The sequence below is a fragment of the Peromyscus californicus genome, unplaced genomic scaffold (assembly GCF_007827085.1).
Source record: "Peromyscus californicus insignis strain IS unplaced genomic scaffold, ASM782708v3 Scaffold_9__1_contigs__length_137607984, whole genome shotgun sequence".
In the NCBI taxonomy this organism is placed as follows: Eukaryota; Metazoa; Chordata; class Mammalia; order Rodentia; family Cricetidae; genus Peromyscus; species Peromyscus californicus.
Window position 1 is genome coordinate 71263866 of NW_026294617.1, and position 16581 is coordinate 71280446.

General features: G+C 45.9%; 1 protein-coding gene across 1 annotated transcript; it reads left to right on the top strand.

Annotated features, from left to right (window-relative positions):
* Positions 1-4090: 4090 nt before the first annotated feature.
* Positions 4091-15044, top strand: Flg2 (filaggrin 2). Its single transcript, XM_052732186.1, has 2 exons — positions 4091-4346; positions 4866-15044. The coding sequence occupies exons 1-2, from the start codon at positions 4209-4211 to the stop codon at positions 14658-14660; spliced, it is 9933 nt and encodes a 3310-aa protein (XP_052588146.1). The 5' UTR covers positions 4091-4208; the 3' UTR covers positions 14661-15044.
* Positions 15045-16581: the final 1537 nt, after the last annotated feature.

Below are 16581 nucleotides of genomic sequence, written 5' to 3' on the forward strand. Positions count from 1 at the left end.
CAAAGGAGCCACACAACTTAGAAGGACTATAATATCCATGGGAAAAACCTAACTTTCTGTGGCTGTGTTAGCTTAGGAGTCCCTTGGTTATAGGAGCAATGGTGTCTTTCAGGGGCAAATCCATTAGCAGGTCTGTGAAAAGATATTCATTCTATGTGGCTGCCAAGCTCTAGGGACTGCCTGGATAATACCTGTCCCCAAGGCAGTACCCAGACAGAAGATGACAGACCCCAGACATGTGGTGAACCTGAAACTCTAGGCCAGGCTTTAGCATCCAGTAGGGTGAGTCACTTTTCCTTCTGATGCCACTGTGATTTTTGTCCCAATTTAAATTTTTTTTATGCTTCCATTTCATGATCTGTAAAGGAGGCGACAATAGTATTGACCTTACAAATTTACTTGAGAAATAAAAATAGAAAAGTAAGCAAAAACAGAAGACAGTAATCACTTCACTAATGACAGCTGCTGTTACCATTTCGTGGTGGTGAGTACAGAAGAGGTGATTTATCATGCCTAATGCAGTTTTCTAATTATTTTGCTACCCTTAAACACACATGATATACATTATGTACACATACTTTCCCAAGAGATGCCAGACTACCAGTGAATATAGGGCACTGGAAGAAAGTCCTGCTCTAAAGTCATCTTAAACACTTATTTTTAAAAACATTACTTTTACTTACAGACCCTACACTTGGATAGTCAAAAAAAGTAGCTAACACAGAACCAGAGAATATTTCTTCTTTTCATGGCTTGCAGCATCTCATACTTTAGCCTTTCATATTATTGTGTTTCAGTAGACCTGGCATTCTTAAAATGGTGTACATATGGTATAAATCTGATTCATTTATGCATAATGGTTATATAATAAGGTTGCACTAACATAATGGTTACAGCAACAGCGTTCAATAAGATAGTTATATGTTCAAATCTCGACACTTTCAGCATATAACTATGACTTTGAATGCTTTTAAACCTATGTCTTCATTTGTGATGTGGCGAAAAACATACACATGCAAATGTTATGAGACAACATGATAAGAGAGTTATGTTCAACACAGTATCTGAATACAGTAAATTCTCAACAAATGGTAGCATAATATTATTGCAAAAGCCGTGAATTGAGTAAGCTTAGTGGCCTGGGTCATTTGCAATTCAAAAAAAAACCCTTCACTGTGCACCTGCCAAGTATCTTACATTCTGCTATCTTCTTTGAACACTAGATAATGAAAACCAATTGCACAAATCAGTCCTCCACAGCGAGGTCTCTGCTTCTCACTGTGTAGGACCCTAAAGGAGAGTGTCCAGAGCAGGTCTCTGTTGTGGAAGGCGAGGCCATTAACACCCTTTCTGCAATCACCTTACAGACGAGAATGTGAAGAAGGAAGATAAACATGCAAGGGGTGGAGTCAAGTTAGATTAGAAATGAATCAGCCCATCCCACAGAAGACAGCACCCAAGCTAGAAGCTATATAAGGGTCACTGTCCCAATCTATCGACACCCTGCAAGCTGCATCAGGCCTTATCCTACTTGTTCCTTTGGTGAACCAGGTGAGAGGAATTTAAATCTATAGGATTTGGTGCTCTTGTGCCAGATATCCTGAGCTAAGTCTGAGCTCAGGCATAGAAACTATCATATTTTGCTACTTTTCCTTTTGTTGTTGCTTCTTTTATTTTTGGTTTGCTGTTTGGGTTGGTTAATTTAGTTTATTCTGAGTCTTTAGAAATCGATATGTCTTTATTGAGGAGAATAAATCGAGTAGAAGTCTGTCTTTGTCTAGGCCAGAGGTTCTCAATCTGCAGGTCATGACCCCTTTGGAGGTCAAACAACCTTTTACCAGGGCCGCATGTCAGATATCCTGTATATCAGATATTTACATTGTGATCCATAATAGTAGCAAAATTAGAGCTATGGAGTTGCAACAAAAATAAATTTATGATTGGGGGGGGTCGCTACAACCTGAGGAATTATATGAAAGGATCACAGCATTAGGAATGTTGAGAACCGCTGTTCTAGACCATCTCATAGTCTCCCTAATTTTTCCATATGTCATCTTGTCTGGATTGCTAATGTTTAAAAGGAATAGTGTTTGATTGAGGGCTGGTATTGTGCCAGTTTCTGACTTGGGATAAGGGCGATACTATCTCTAGGTTCTAAAGTACCAAGGTATTATTGAGACACTTTGCCCATTTTTAATTTTCCTTAGGACTTTTGGGTCTAGTTTGCTTTCTGATGAACAAAAAGGATTTAGATGTTAAGGCATCTGCCACTTTTGCCCCAGCTGGGAATGGGGGAACATGCATGTAATTCTGCCACTTGGGAGGTGGAAGCAAGGGAGATCAGGAGTCAATTGCCAAACTTTGCTACCAAGGAACTTTTTGAGGCCATCCTGAGCTACATGAGATCCTGTCTCTAAAATAAAAATAAAGAAAGAAAGGACTGAAGAAAGAACAGAAGGAAGGGAAAGGAAAGGAAGAGAGAAAAGAAAAGAGCCTGAGCAAATAACTGAACAGGTTAAAGTGCCGGCCACACATGCATAAGGGCCTGCGTTCAGATGCAGAGCACCTATGTAAAAGCTGGGTGTGGTAGCATGTGTTTGTAATCCAGTGCTGGGTTAGGGAGAGAAGCTGCTGGCTCTCCAGAGCTCATTTGCTAGCCAATCTGAGCACCTATGTAAAAGCTGGGTGTGGTAGCATGTGTTTGTAATCCAGTGCTGGGTTAGGGAGAGAAGCTGCTGGCTCTCCAGAGCTCATTTGCTAGCCAATCTGAGCACCTATGTAAAAGCTGGGTGTGGTAGCATGTGTTTGTAATCCAGTGCTGGGTTAGGGAGAGAAGCTGCTGGCTCTCCAGAGCTCATTTGCTAGCCAATCTAGCCAAGTCAATGAGCTCCAGGTTCCCTGAGAGACCTTGTCTCAAATACAAGGTGGAAGACTGGAGGAACGGCTCAGTGTCTAAAGAACTTCTAGTACAAATGTGGGGGCCCAAGTTCAAATGCCTAGAACCCATACATAGCTGGGCACAGTAGTGCACATCTAAAATCCCAATGTTCCTATAGCTAATCTGGCAACACACATCATACAAAAAGGAAACCAAGAGGCCAGGCGGCAGTGGCGTATGCCTTTAATCCCAGCACTCAGGAGGCAGAGCCAGGAGGATCTCTGTGAGTTTGAGGCCATTCTGGTCTATAGAGTGAGATCCAGGACAAGCTCCAAAACTACACAGAGAAACTCTGCCTGGGGCGGGGGGGGGGGGGGGGGGGGGGGGGGGGGGGGAGGAAACCCTGACTCAAACAATGTGGAAAGTGCTGAGGTTTTCCTCTGATCTCCACACATGCACCATGGCACATGTGTGCCTGATCTCATGCACAAATACAAACACACATACAAACTCTCACATATCATACACACACTTACATAACATACATGATTCACTCGCATATAAAGGAAAGATATAAAAACAATGTGAAGGATGATTTGATTTCCACACACATGCCCATATATACACATTGTATCCCCAAACACAAATGTGCATGCACACCCACACAAACACATACATGTATCACACACATGTCAGGAAATAAATGAAAAGGAAAAAAAGAGAGAAAAGAAAAGAAGGGGCAAGAAGAGGTATGGAGAGAAAAGAATAGGAGAAAGCAGAAGAGACAAGACAGACTTGGAAATTTGAAAGTCCACAGTAACACCGGACACCAATATACTCAGAGATATTATATCGAGAATATATTAATCAAATAAATGATATGTAGAGCTGAGATCATCCCAGCTGGTCTAGGAACATGCCCAAAGTCCCCACTGTGTTGACTGACGTTACAGAAACCCTGAGCCATACTTATACGTGGAGGTTGAAGAAAGAGAAGAGGTTTTAAGTTATTTTACCAGCAGTTCTCAACCTGTAGGTCATGACCCCTTTCATAGGGATCATAGATCAGATATCCTACATATAATATATTTACATTATGATTCATAACAGTAGCAAAATTACAGTTATGAAGTAGCAGTGAAAATAATTACAACATGAGGAACTGTATTAAAGGGTCTCAGCATTAGGGAGGTTGAGAACCACTACATTACATTAAAATAAGACCTGTTAGTAAATTGAAAGATAATGAGACCCCTTTCTGACCCTTTCTTTCTATCTCTATCTCTGTTTCTTTCTCTCTCTAGGTTCATTTAAACTTGGGGAAAACAAGATGACAGACCTCTTAAGAAGTGTTGTCACTGTCATTGATATATTCTACAAATACACCAAGCAAGATGGAGAATGTGGCACACTGAGCAAGGATGAGCTAAAGGAACTTCTGGAGAAAGAGTTTCGTCCAATTTTGAAGGTATAGGCCAAGTCTGAAGGCTTCTGGGGTTCTGTAAAGATCAAAATTAGTGGGAAAGTGCCCAGCCCCAGCTGATTTTGAGAAAACCCAAGGAATAAACTTTTGAACTAGGGCATCATAAATCTATTAAATCTGTGTATATTTTTTAAAGATAGATGTTTCTTCCATACATTCCTGTGCCCTTCCACTTTTTAGAACCCAACTTTCTCATACACTCAGGCTTCCCATCCCAAGTAAATAAATAAATTTGTGCTAAGAAATTAGCCAATTGATTGATTGATTGGTTATTCTAACAAATGTGGAACAATATTATAAAGGAATGTCATCTTCTTCCACAGATCACAATGGTCTTTATTTTCTATTAACCCTTCATATATGCTAGGTCCTATTAACCTAAAGTAATACTCAAATGAATTAAAATCATATAACACACAATATATACTAGGTAATACTAGGTTATTTTAGCTGAGAATAAGGCTGGGCTAACCAAGTCTTCCTTGATGTGTCTCTCATATACAGAATCCAGATGATCCAGACACAGTAGATGTCATCATGCATATGCTGGATCGAGATCATGACCGAAGACTAGACTTTACTGAGTTTCTTCTGATGGTATTCAAACTGGCTATGGCCTGCAACAAGGTTCTTGGAAAAGAATACTGTAAAGCTTCAGGGTCAAAGAAGCATAGACATGGTCATCAACAGCGAAAGGAAGAAAGTGAAACAGAAGAGGAAGAGGAGACACCGAAACAGAAATCAGGTTTGAGACATTCAAGTTGGAGTGAGGGAGAGGAGCATGGACATAGTTCTGGGAGCTCATCAGGAACTGGAAAACGTAGACGTAGGTCCAACCCTAGGTGGCTGGAAAGGCAAGGTGAATTCTCCAGCTCAGAGGAACTTAGGGAAAAACACCATGGGTCTATCTCTGGTCACTCTTGGAACAGTAACAAAGAGAGACATGGTTCTAGCTCTGAAGAGTTAGAAGGAAAAAGAAACTCACATGGTAGGTCCTCTAGTGAGTCTGGGGAAGAATATGAATCTGGATCTAGGTTAAACAGTCAGGGAAGAAAAGGTCATAGTGGATTGTCACATGGACTGGAGAAGAACAAACATAAATCAAATTCTACTCAGTCAAGAAAGGGTGAAGAACAAAAGCTTGGGCCTAGCTCTTCAAGTTCAGGAAATAGTAAGGTACAAAGTCATACATGTGGTTACAGCATTTCTGGTGGATGTTGCAAGCCACAAAATGCTTCAAGTTCTTGTCAGGCAAGTAGCTCTGGGGGGCAAGGAAAGCAATCTTGCTGTACCCAGTCAAGATGTCAGTCAGGAACTAGCAGAGGACAAGGCTATGGATGTGTCTCAGGAGGTCAGTCCTCTAGATGTTGTCAACCTGAACATAGATCCTGTAGCCAGTCTTCTAGTCAGAGAGGGTATGGATCTAAACAATGTGGTCAACCTCAGAACTGTGGAAGTCAGCAGAGGATGGGCTCATGTCATTCATCATGCTGTGGGTCTGGAGCAACTCAATCTTCTGGTTATGATCAACATGGAACCAGGTCCTGTAGACACCCTTCAAGCTGTCATCAAAAGGGATGTAGTTCCAATGAATTTTCCAAGTATGGCCAGCATGGGTCTGGTTCAGGGAAGTCAACATGCTGTGAACAACATGGAACAAATTCAAGGCAGTCTTCTGGCTTTGAACAACATGGGCATGGATCAGGTCAGTCTTGCTGTGGACAACATGGTACTACCTCAGGTCAAGCCTCAGGTTGTAGTCAACATGGGTCTCACTTGGGTCAGTCATCTGGTTTGGGGCAACATGAGTCTGGTTGTGCTCAGTCTTCTAGCTCTGGGCATCATGGGTCTTGTTCTGGTCAGTCATCTAGTTCTGGGAATCATGGGTCCAGTTCTGGTCAGTCATCTAGCCCTTACCATCATGGGTCATCAGGACCAGGTCAGTCACCTAGCTCTGGGCTTCATGGGTCAGGATCTGGTCAGTCTAAAACTTCTGGTCAGCATGGGTCTCATTATGGTCAGTCATCTAGCTCTGGGCGTCATGGATCCAGTTCTGGTCAGTCACCAAGTTCTGGGCAGCATGAGTCTGGTTCAGGTGAGTCATCTAGCTCTGGGCATCATGGGTCAAGTTCTCATCAGAAAAATAGCTCTTGGCCTCAAGGGTCTTCAGGCTCAAGTCAGTCATCTAGCTCTAGTCAGCATGAAGTTGGCACAAGTGAGTCATCAGAGAATGAGAAACATGAGTCTGGTTCAGGTCAATCATCTAAATCATGGAAACAGAGGACTAGATATGGTCAGTCATCTGGACCTGGTCAACAGGGGTCTGGATATGAGGAATTTCAGCATGGACAATCAAAATCAAAGTTTGATGGAAAACAGGAAAAATCACAGGAACACTCAAGAGACAGCAGGAGACAGAATCAGAATGAGCAAAAACAGCGCTCAAAATCAGGATCTGGGAGAAGTCCCAGAGGAGCACCTGTTCATCCTGAGTCCAGTGAGGGTGAGGAACATTCAGTAGTTTCCAGGAGACACTCAGGATCCACTCAAGGTCATGGTGGAGTTCAGCATGGACAGTCTGGGTCCCCAGGTCAAGGACCACAGGCACATCCGGAAAGGCAGTCTAGGGACAGCAGTAGACAGCCTCAGGCTGGACATCAGCAGCCCTCACATTCAGGTTCTGGGAGAAGTCCCAGAGGGGAACCTGTTCAGTCTGAGTCTAGTGAGGGTGAACAACATTCAGTAGTTTCCAGGAGACACTCAAGATCCACTCAAGGTCATGGTAGAGTTCAGCATGGACAGTCTGGTTCCCCAGGTCAAGGACCACAGGGACATCCGGAAAGACAGTCTAGGGACAGCACTAGACAGCCTCATTCTGGACATCAGCAGCCCTCACATTCAGGTTCTGGGAGAAGTCCCAGAGGGGAACCTGCTCATTCTGAGTCTAGTGAGGGTGAGGAACATTCAGTAGTTTCCAGGAGACACTCAGGATCCACTCAAGGTCATGGTGGAGTTCAGCATGGACAGTCTGGGTCCCCAGGTCAAGGACCACAGGGACACCCGGAAAGACAGTCTAGGGACAGCAGTAGACAGCCTCATTCTGGACATCAGCAGCCCTCACATTCAGGTTCTGGGAGAAGTCCCAGAGGGGAACCTGTTCATCCTGAGTCCAGTGAGGGTGAACAACACTCAGTAGTTTCCAGGAGACACTCAGGATCCACTCAAGGTCATGGTGGAGTTCAGCATGGAAAGTCTGGGTCCCCAGGTCATGGACCACAGGGACACCCGGAAAGACAGTCTAGGGACAGCAGTAGACAGCCTAATTCTGGACATCAGCAGCCCTCACATTCAGGTTCTGGGAGAAGTCCCAGAGGGGAACCTGTTCATCCTGAGTCCAGTGAGGGTGAGGAACATTCAGTAGTTTCCAGGAGACACTCAGGATCCACTCAAGGTCATGGTGGAGTTCAGCATGGACAGTCTGGGTCCCCAGGTCAAGGACCACAGGCACATCCAGAAAGGCAGTCTAGGGACAGCAGTAGACAGCCTCAGGCTGGACATCAGCAGCCCTCACATTCAGGTTCTGGGAGAAGTCCCAGAGGGGAACCTGTTCAGTCTGAGTCTAGTGAGGGTGAGGAACATTCAGTAGTTTCCAGGAGACACTCAGGATCCACTCAAGGTCATGGTGGAGTTCAGCATGGACAGTCTGGTTCCCCAGGTCAAGGACCACAGGGACACCCGGAAAGACAGTCTAGGGACAGCAGTAGACAGCCTAATTCTGGACATCAGCAGCCCTCATATTCAGGTTCTGGGAGAAGTCCCAGAAGGGAACCTGTTCATCCTGAGTCCAGTGAGGGTGAACAACACTCAGTAGTTTCCAGGAGACACTCAGGATCCACTCAAGGTCATGGTGGAGTTCAGCATGGACAGTCTGGGTCCCCAGGTCAAGGACCACAGGGACACCCGGAAAGACAGTCTAGGGACAGCAGTAGACAGCCTCATTCTGGACATCAGCAGCCCTCACATTCAGGTTCTGGGAGAAGTCCCAGAGGGGAACCTGTTCATTCTGAGTCTAGTGAGGGTGAGGAACATTCAGTAGTTTCCAGGAGACACTCAGGATCCACTCAAGGTCATGGTGGAGTTCAGCATGGACAGTCTGGGTCCCCAGGTCATGGACCACAGGGACACCCGGAAAGGCAGTCTAGGGACAGCAGTAGACAGCCTCAGGCTGGACATCAGCAGCCCTCACATTCAGGTTCTGGGAGAAGTCCCAGAGGGGAACCTGTTCATCCTGAGTCCAGTGAGGGTGAACAACACTCAGTAGTTTCCAGGAGACACTCAGGATCCACTCAAGGTCATGGTGGAGTTCAGCATGGACAGTCTGGGTCCCCAGGTCAAGGACCACAGGCACATCCAGAAAGACAGTCTAGGGACAGCAGTAGACAGCCTCAGGCTGGACATCAGCAGCCCTCATATTCAGGTTCTGGGAGAAGTCCCAGAGGGGCACCTGTTCAGTCTGAGTCTAGTGAGGGTGAACAACATTCAGTAGTTTCCAGGAGACACTCAAGATCCACTCAAGGTCATGGTGGAGTTCAGCATGGACAGTCTGGGTCCCCAGGTCAAGGACCACAGGGACATCCGGAAAGACAGTCTAGGGACAGCAGTAGACAGCCTCAGGCTGGACATCAGCAGCCCTCACATTCAGGTTCTGGGAGAAGTCCCAGAGGGGAACCTGTTCATCCTGAGTCCAGTGAGGGTGAACAACACTCAGTAGTTTCCAGGAGACACTCAGGATCCACTCAAGGTCATGGTGGAGTTCAGCATGGACAGTCTGGGTCCCCAGGTCATGGACCACAGGGACATCCGGAAAGGGAGTCTAGGGACAGCAGTAGACAGCCTCAGGCTGGACATCAGCAGCCCTCACATTCAGGTTCTGGGAGAAGTCCCAGAGGGGAACATGTTCATCCTGAGTCCAGTGAGGGTGAGGAACATTCAGTAGTTTCCAGGAGACACTCAGGATCCACTCAAGGTCATGGTGGAGTTCAGCATGGACAGTCTGGGTCCCCAGGTCAAGGACCACAGGGACATCCGGAAAGACAGTCTAGGGACAGCAGTAGACAGCCTCAGGCTGGACATCAGCAGCCCTCACATTCAGGTTCTGGGAGAAGTCCCAGAGGAGAACCTGTTCAGTCTGAGTCTAGTGAGGGTGAACAACATTCAGTAGTTTCCAGGAGACACTCAAGATCCACTCAAGGTCATGGTGGAGTTCAGCATGGACAGTCTGGTTCCCCAGGTCAAGGACCACAGGGACATCCGGAAAGACAGTCTAGGGACAGCAGTAGACAGCCTCATTCTGGACATCAGCAGCCCTCACATTCAGTTTCTGGGAGAAGTCCCAGAGGGGAACCTGTTCATCCTGAGTCCAGTGAGGGTGAACAACACTCAGTAGTTTCCAGGAGACACTCAGGATCCACTCAAGGTCATGGTGGAGTTCAGCATGGACAGTCTGGGTCCCCAGGTCAAGGACCACAGGCACATCCGGAAAGGCAGTCTAGGGACAGCAGTAGACAGCCTCAGGCTGGACATCAGCAGCCCTCACATTCAGGTTCTGGGAGAAGTCCCAGAGGGGAACCTGTTCAGTCTGAGTCTAGTGAGGGTGAACAACATTCAGTAGTTTCCAGGAGACACTCAAGATCCACTCAAGGTCATGGTGGAGTTCAGCATGGACAGTCTGGTTCCCCAGGTCAAGGATCACAGGGATATCCGGAAAGACAGTCTAGGGACAGCAGTAGACAGCCTCAGGCTGGACATCAGCAGCCCTCACATTCAGGTTCTGGGAGAAGTCCCAGAGGGGAACCTGTTCATTCTGATTCTAGTGAGGGTGAGGAACATTCAGTAGTTTCCAGGAGACACTCAGGATCCACTCAAGGTCATGGTGGAGTTCAGCATGGACAGTCTGGGTCCCCAGGTCATGGACCACAGGGACACCCGGAAAGGCAGTCTAGGGACAGCAGTAGACAGCCTCAGGCTGGACATCAGCAGCCCTCACATTCAGGTTCTGGGAGAAGTCCCAGAGGAGAACCTGTTCATCCTGAGTCCAGTGAGGGTGAACAACACTCAGTAGTTTCCAGGAGACACTCAGGATCCACTCAAGGTCATGGTGGAGTTCAGCATGGACAGTCTGGGTCCCCAGGTCATGGACCACAGGGACATCCGGAAAGGCAGTCTAGGGACAGCAGTAGACAGCCTCAGGCTGGACATCAGCAGCCCTCACATTCAGGTTCTGGGAGAAGTCCCAGAGGGGCACCTGTTCAGTCTGAGTCTAGTGAGGGTGAACAACATTCAGTAGTTTCCAGGAGACACTCAGGATCCACTCAAGGTCATGGTGGAGTTCAGCATGGACAGTCTGGATCGCCAGGTCAAGGACCACAGGCACATCCAGAAAGGCAGTCTAGGGACAGCAGTAGACAGCCTCAGGCTGGACATCAGCAGCCCTCACATTCAGTTTCTGGGAGAAGTCCCAGAGGAGAACCTGTTCAGTCTGAGTCTAGTGAGGGTGAACAACATTCAGTAATTTCCAGGAGACACTCAGGATCCACTCAAGGTCATGGTGGAGTTCAGCATGGACAGTCTGGGTCCCCAGGTCATGGACCACAGGGACATCCGGAAAGGGAGTCTAGGGACAGCAGTAGACAGCCTCAGGCTGGACATCAGCAGCCCTCACATTCAGGTTCTGGGAGAAGTCCCAGAGGGGAACATGTTCATCCTGAGTCCAGTGAGGGTGAGGAACATTCAGTAGTTTCCAGGAGACACTCAGGATCCACTCAAGGTCATGGTGGAGTTCAGCATGGACAGTCTGGGTCCCCAGGTCAAGGACCACAGGGATATCCGGAAAGACAGTCTAGGGACAGCAGTAGACAGCCTCAGGCTGGACATCAGCAGCCCTCACATTCAGGTTCTGGGAGAAGTCCCAGAGGAGAACCTGTTCAGTCTGAGTCTAGTGAGGGTGAACAACATTCAGTAGTTTCCAGGAGACACTCAAGATCCACTCAAGGTCATGGTGGAGTTCAGCATGGACAGTCTGGTTCCCCAGGTCAAGGACCACAGGGACATCCGGAAAGACAGTCTAGGGACAGCAGTAGACAGCCTCATTCTGGACATCAGCAGCCCTCACATTCAGTTTCTGGGAGAAGTCCCAGAGGGGAACCTGTTCATCCTGAGTCCAGTGAGGGTGAACAACACTCAGTAGTTTCCAGGAGACACTCAGGATCCACTCAAGGTCATGGTGGAGTTCAGCATGGACAGTCTGGGTCCCCAGGTCAAGGACCACAGGCACATCCGGAAAGGCAGTCTAGGGACAGCAGTAGACAGCCTCAGGCTGGACATCAGCAGCCCTCACATTCAGGTTCTGGGAGAAGTCCCAGAGGGGAACCTGTTCAGTCTGAGTCTAGTGAGGGTGAACAACATTCAGTAGTTTCCAGGAGACACTCAAGATCCACTCAAGGTCATGGTGGAGTTCAGCATGGACAGTCTGGTTCCCCAGGTCAAGGATCACAGGGATATCCGGAAAGACAGTCTAGGGACAGCAGTAGACAGCCTCAGGCTGGACATCAGCAGCCCTCACATTCAGGTTCTGGGAGAAGTCCCAGAGGGGAACCTGTTCATTCTGAGTCTAGTGAGGGTGAGGAACATTCAGTAGTTTCCAGGAGACACTCAGGATCCACTCAAGGTCATGGTGGAGTTCAGCATGGACAGTCTGGGTCCCCAGGTCATGGACCACAGGGACACCCGGAAAGGCAGTCTAGGGACAGCAGTAGACAGCCTCAGGCTGGACATCAGCAGCCCTCACATTCAGGTTCTGGGAGAAGTCCCAGAGGAGAACCTGTTCATCCTGAGTCCAGTGAGGGTGAACAACACTCAGTAGTTTCCAGGAGACACTCAGGATCCACTCAAGGTCATGGTGGAGTTCAGCATGGACAGTCTGGGTCCCCAGGTCATGGACCACAGGGACATCCGGAAAGGCAGTCTAGGGACAGCAGTAGACAGCCTCAGGCTGGACATCAGCAGCCCTCACATTCAGGTTCTGGGAGAAGTCCCAGAGGGGCACCTGTTCAGTCTGAGTCTAGTGAGGGTGAACAACATTCAGTAGTTTCCAGGAGACACTCAGGATCCACTCAAGGTCATGGTGGAGTTCAGCATGGACAGTCTGGATCGCCAGGTCAAGGACCACAGGCACATCCAGAAAGGCAGTCTAGGGACAGCAGTAGACAGCCTCAGGCTGGACATCAGCAGCCCTCACATTCAGTTTCTGGGAGAAGTCCCAGAGGAGAACCTGTTCAGTCTGAGTCTAGTGAGGGTGAACAACATTCAGTAGTTTCCAGGAGACACTCAAGATCCACTCAAGGTCATGGTGGAGTTCAGCATGGACAGTCTGGTTCCCCAGGTCAAGTACCACAGGGACATCCGGAAAGACAGTCTAGGGACAGCAGTAGACAGCCTCATTCTGGACATCAGCAGCCCTCACATTCAGGTCCTGGGAGAAGTCCCAGAGGGGAACCTGTTCAGTCTGAGTCCAGTGAGGGTGAGGAACATTCAGTAGTTTCCAGGAGACACTCAGGATCCACTCAAGGTCATGGTGGAGTTCAGCATGGACAGTCTGGGTCCCCAGGTCAAGGACCACAGGGACATCTAGAAAGACAGTCTAGGGACAGCAGTAGACAGCCTAATTCTGGACATCAGCAGCCCTCACATTCAGGTTCTGGGAGAAGTCCCAGAGGGGAACCTGTTCATCCTGAGTCCAGTGAGGGTGAACAACACTCAGTAGTTTCCAGGAGACACTCAGGATCCACTCAAGGTCATGGTGGAGTTCAGCTTGGGCAGTCTGGGTCCCCAGGTCATGGACCACAGGGACACCCAGAAAGGCAGTCTAGGGACAGCACTAGACAGCCTCATTCTGGACATCAGCAGCCCTCACATTCAGGTTCTGGGAGAAGTCCCAGAGGGGAACCTGTTCATCCTGAGTCCAGTGAGGATGAGGAACATACAGTAGTTTCCAGGAGACACTCAGGATCCACTCAAGTTCCTGGTGGAGTTCAGCATGGACAGTCTGGGTCCCCAGGTCAAGGACCACAGGGACATCCGTTAAGGCAATCTAGGGACAGTAGTAGACAGCCTCATTCTGGACATCAGCAGCCCTCACATTCAGGTTCTGGGAGAAGTCCCAGAGGGGCACCTGTTCATCCTGAGTCCACTGATGGTGAACAGCACTCATCAGTTTCCAGGAGATATTCTCAATCCTCTCAAGTTCATGGTGGAGTTCAGCATGGAGATTCTGGGTCTCGAACTCATGGAGGACAGATGTCTCCCCAAAGGCCCTCTGGAACAAAGAGTTTTCAGTCAGCCAGTTCTAGACACCAGTATGATTCTAGTCATCATTGGAGACATGGCAGCTATGGCTGTGAGGCGTATGACTATGGCCAGTCAGGCTATGGACCTTCTGGGGGCAGCAGAACTAGCAGCCGCAATTCTAGTCCTCTGAGGTCATCTCCTAGATCTTGCAGTCCACGAATGTCAACATATAGACAGTCTTTCTCTCTTTCTCACCATGCTGGAGCCAAAGGACATGAAGGAATGGGAGGGCTGGTTTTAAAATACAGAGAGTCGGACACTAATCCTGGGCATTCCCTTGACCCCTACAATCTTACTGATTATAGCGCAACTGGAAATGTTGTGTCTCATCATCCCCGATCCCCAGTAACACTTGAACATTTACATGACTCTGATACTAAATATGGATATAGTATAAAAGGAAAACAAGAAACTACTCTAAGCCAGCCAATTGACCAATCTGGTTTCGGCCATAGTCAATATACATCATTTCAGGAACATTCAGAATCCAATTCAATTGGAAATCAATCTGGATTCGGCACCAATAAAAGGCAAGTGTATAGCCATGGCCAATCAAGTGACAGCTACCAGCTGTCAGGTGACAGCAGATACGCAAATCCAAGATCTTCTCCCAATAACTCTCTTCAGAGCCTATACTCTATGGGAACTGAAGAGTGTAAATATTTACCAAGTGTAACCGCATTTGGTGAGGGAAGACTAGGACAGGAGCCAGGTTATCATCCATCAGGGACCATCAGAAAATATAGTCAATATGTAGATGACAACGAGACAAGAGACTCTGAATCCAGCCATTACCAGGAAAAGAGGGAAATGAACTTAGGTTCTGCCTACGTAGATAGCAACACTCCACTGTACACATATGTCCAAGAACAAAGATACCATTATTTTTATTGAGAAGCCAGTATAAAATATGTTAAACCAAGATAAGAACTAAATCAAAGAAAAAAGTAGATGCACATAAGATAATAAAACATTAAACATGATTCCTCATTTTGGCAGTAGGTGGTATATTCTTTCATATTAACTGTACTACTATTTTGATGTTGTTTGGTGAAAGATCTTTTTGTAGGACTCCATAGACACTGAGCTTCTTGGACAGAAGAAAGTAAACAAAGTAAAAAGTACTGGAACTGTATTCAGAAATACAAGATTAAAATGTATGATTTTGGTGTTTGGGAATTAAAACGAATATTTAAAACTTCTCTAAGATAAGCATTTGGGTTTTCCACATGCTGTTGAAATTTTTTGATTAAAAACTTATCCAAGAAGCAAAGGACATAGTTTCGGAGTCACAATTTTTCTAGCAATATTATAACACATTCCATGTCCTGAACAAAGAATTTGATTGTTTCCTGGGTGGAGATTCAGAATACTTTCATCTTTTGTGTCAGCACTGCAACTCTGTATTACTATTGAATTTATTGTCATGATTTCCTACATAGAAGAATCAGAAAATTGTACTAGATTAAAATTTGACAATAAACTTTTCACCTGAATATATTTTCTCTATTTTTATTTCTACAAACATAACTCCATGCCAAGGGGTCAAGTGTACATTTTTCTTCTCTCTCTGGGCAACTAATAGCAGTAACATACTCAGAAGCTAATAATGCAAAGTCAAAAGAAGGAAGAAAATCAACCACACCTAGTCCTTTTCTCCCTTCTTTACTGTCCAAGGAAGACTTTATACTGAATTGACTAGAAATGTTTTTATTAATCATTATCAAGACAGAAAAAAATAAATATAATTCCAAATGTCCATTTCCTAATGTAGTCCAAGCTCTAGGAATAAGATTTTTGTGCTATAGACTTTCTCTGTCAAATACATGAATAGAAATATCCATGCCAGTGGAGGTTATGGAACACCTACATTTCCTATAGAATAAAAGTAATTGTTCCTTACTAGAAGGAGAAAACTCATAAATTTGTTATGAACAGTAAAAAAAATGAAACAGAAAAATATGTACAAGATACTAACTTCAGCAGAAAGTTAACTACTACTATTGTACCAATGGTAATTTCCAGAATGTCAAAACTAGTTTAGAGCTTAAAATTTTTCCCATGTTTGCAGTTTCAAAGAAAAGGCCAAACAAAACATATTTAGTAAAAGAGTAACAAGTTTCTAAACAGAATTTTATGCCCTGCATTTCTTTGCCCCTAATTCAAACTGTTTTTCTTGACCTTCCTTGTGGAATTCAAACTAAAGAGAAATTCCTGAGTGAGAATATAAAACATTTCAAAATGGTGGAAGGAAGGTACCATGCCATCACCTCTTCTCTAAGGAGGAACCACAACAATAGATGTTGTTATAATCTGAGATGAGTGGCCATGAGTGAACACCAGAGCTAGGAAGTTAGAGTAGACCACTGTAAAAATCATAGACCTGGAACAGAAACTTACTGAGAAACTGAAGATTCTGGCATCTACCACCCATAGCTCCACAACTTCAGGGGAGGGGTATTCTGCAGTCACATGTAGGTTGTGGCCTTTGCAGGGTAAGAGTGAGAATCCTACCAAACTCTACCATAATAAAACATTTAATATGATTCCTCATTTTGGCAGTGGGTGGTATATTCTTTCATATTAACTGTAGTATTATTTTGATATTGGGATGTGAGGAATCCCACCTACTAGAATATTTCATGACACAGAGTTTTACTTAGATAATAAACTAAAACTTACACAATCTAAAGTATAACATAACATACAAATACAATGAAAGATAAAAAAACTATCTGATAGTTAAGAACAACACAAAGGTGTCCATTTCGCCATCATTAAACACTATTAGAAATAGTGACTTAACAAGAGAAAG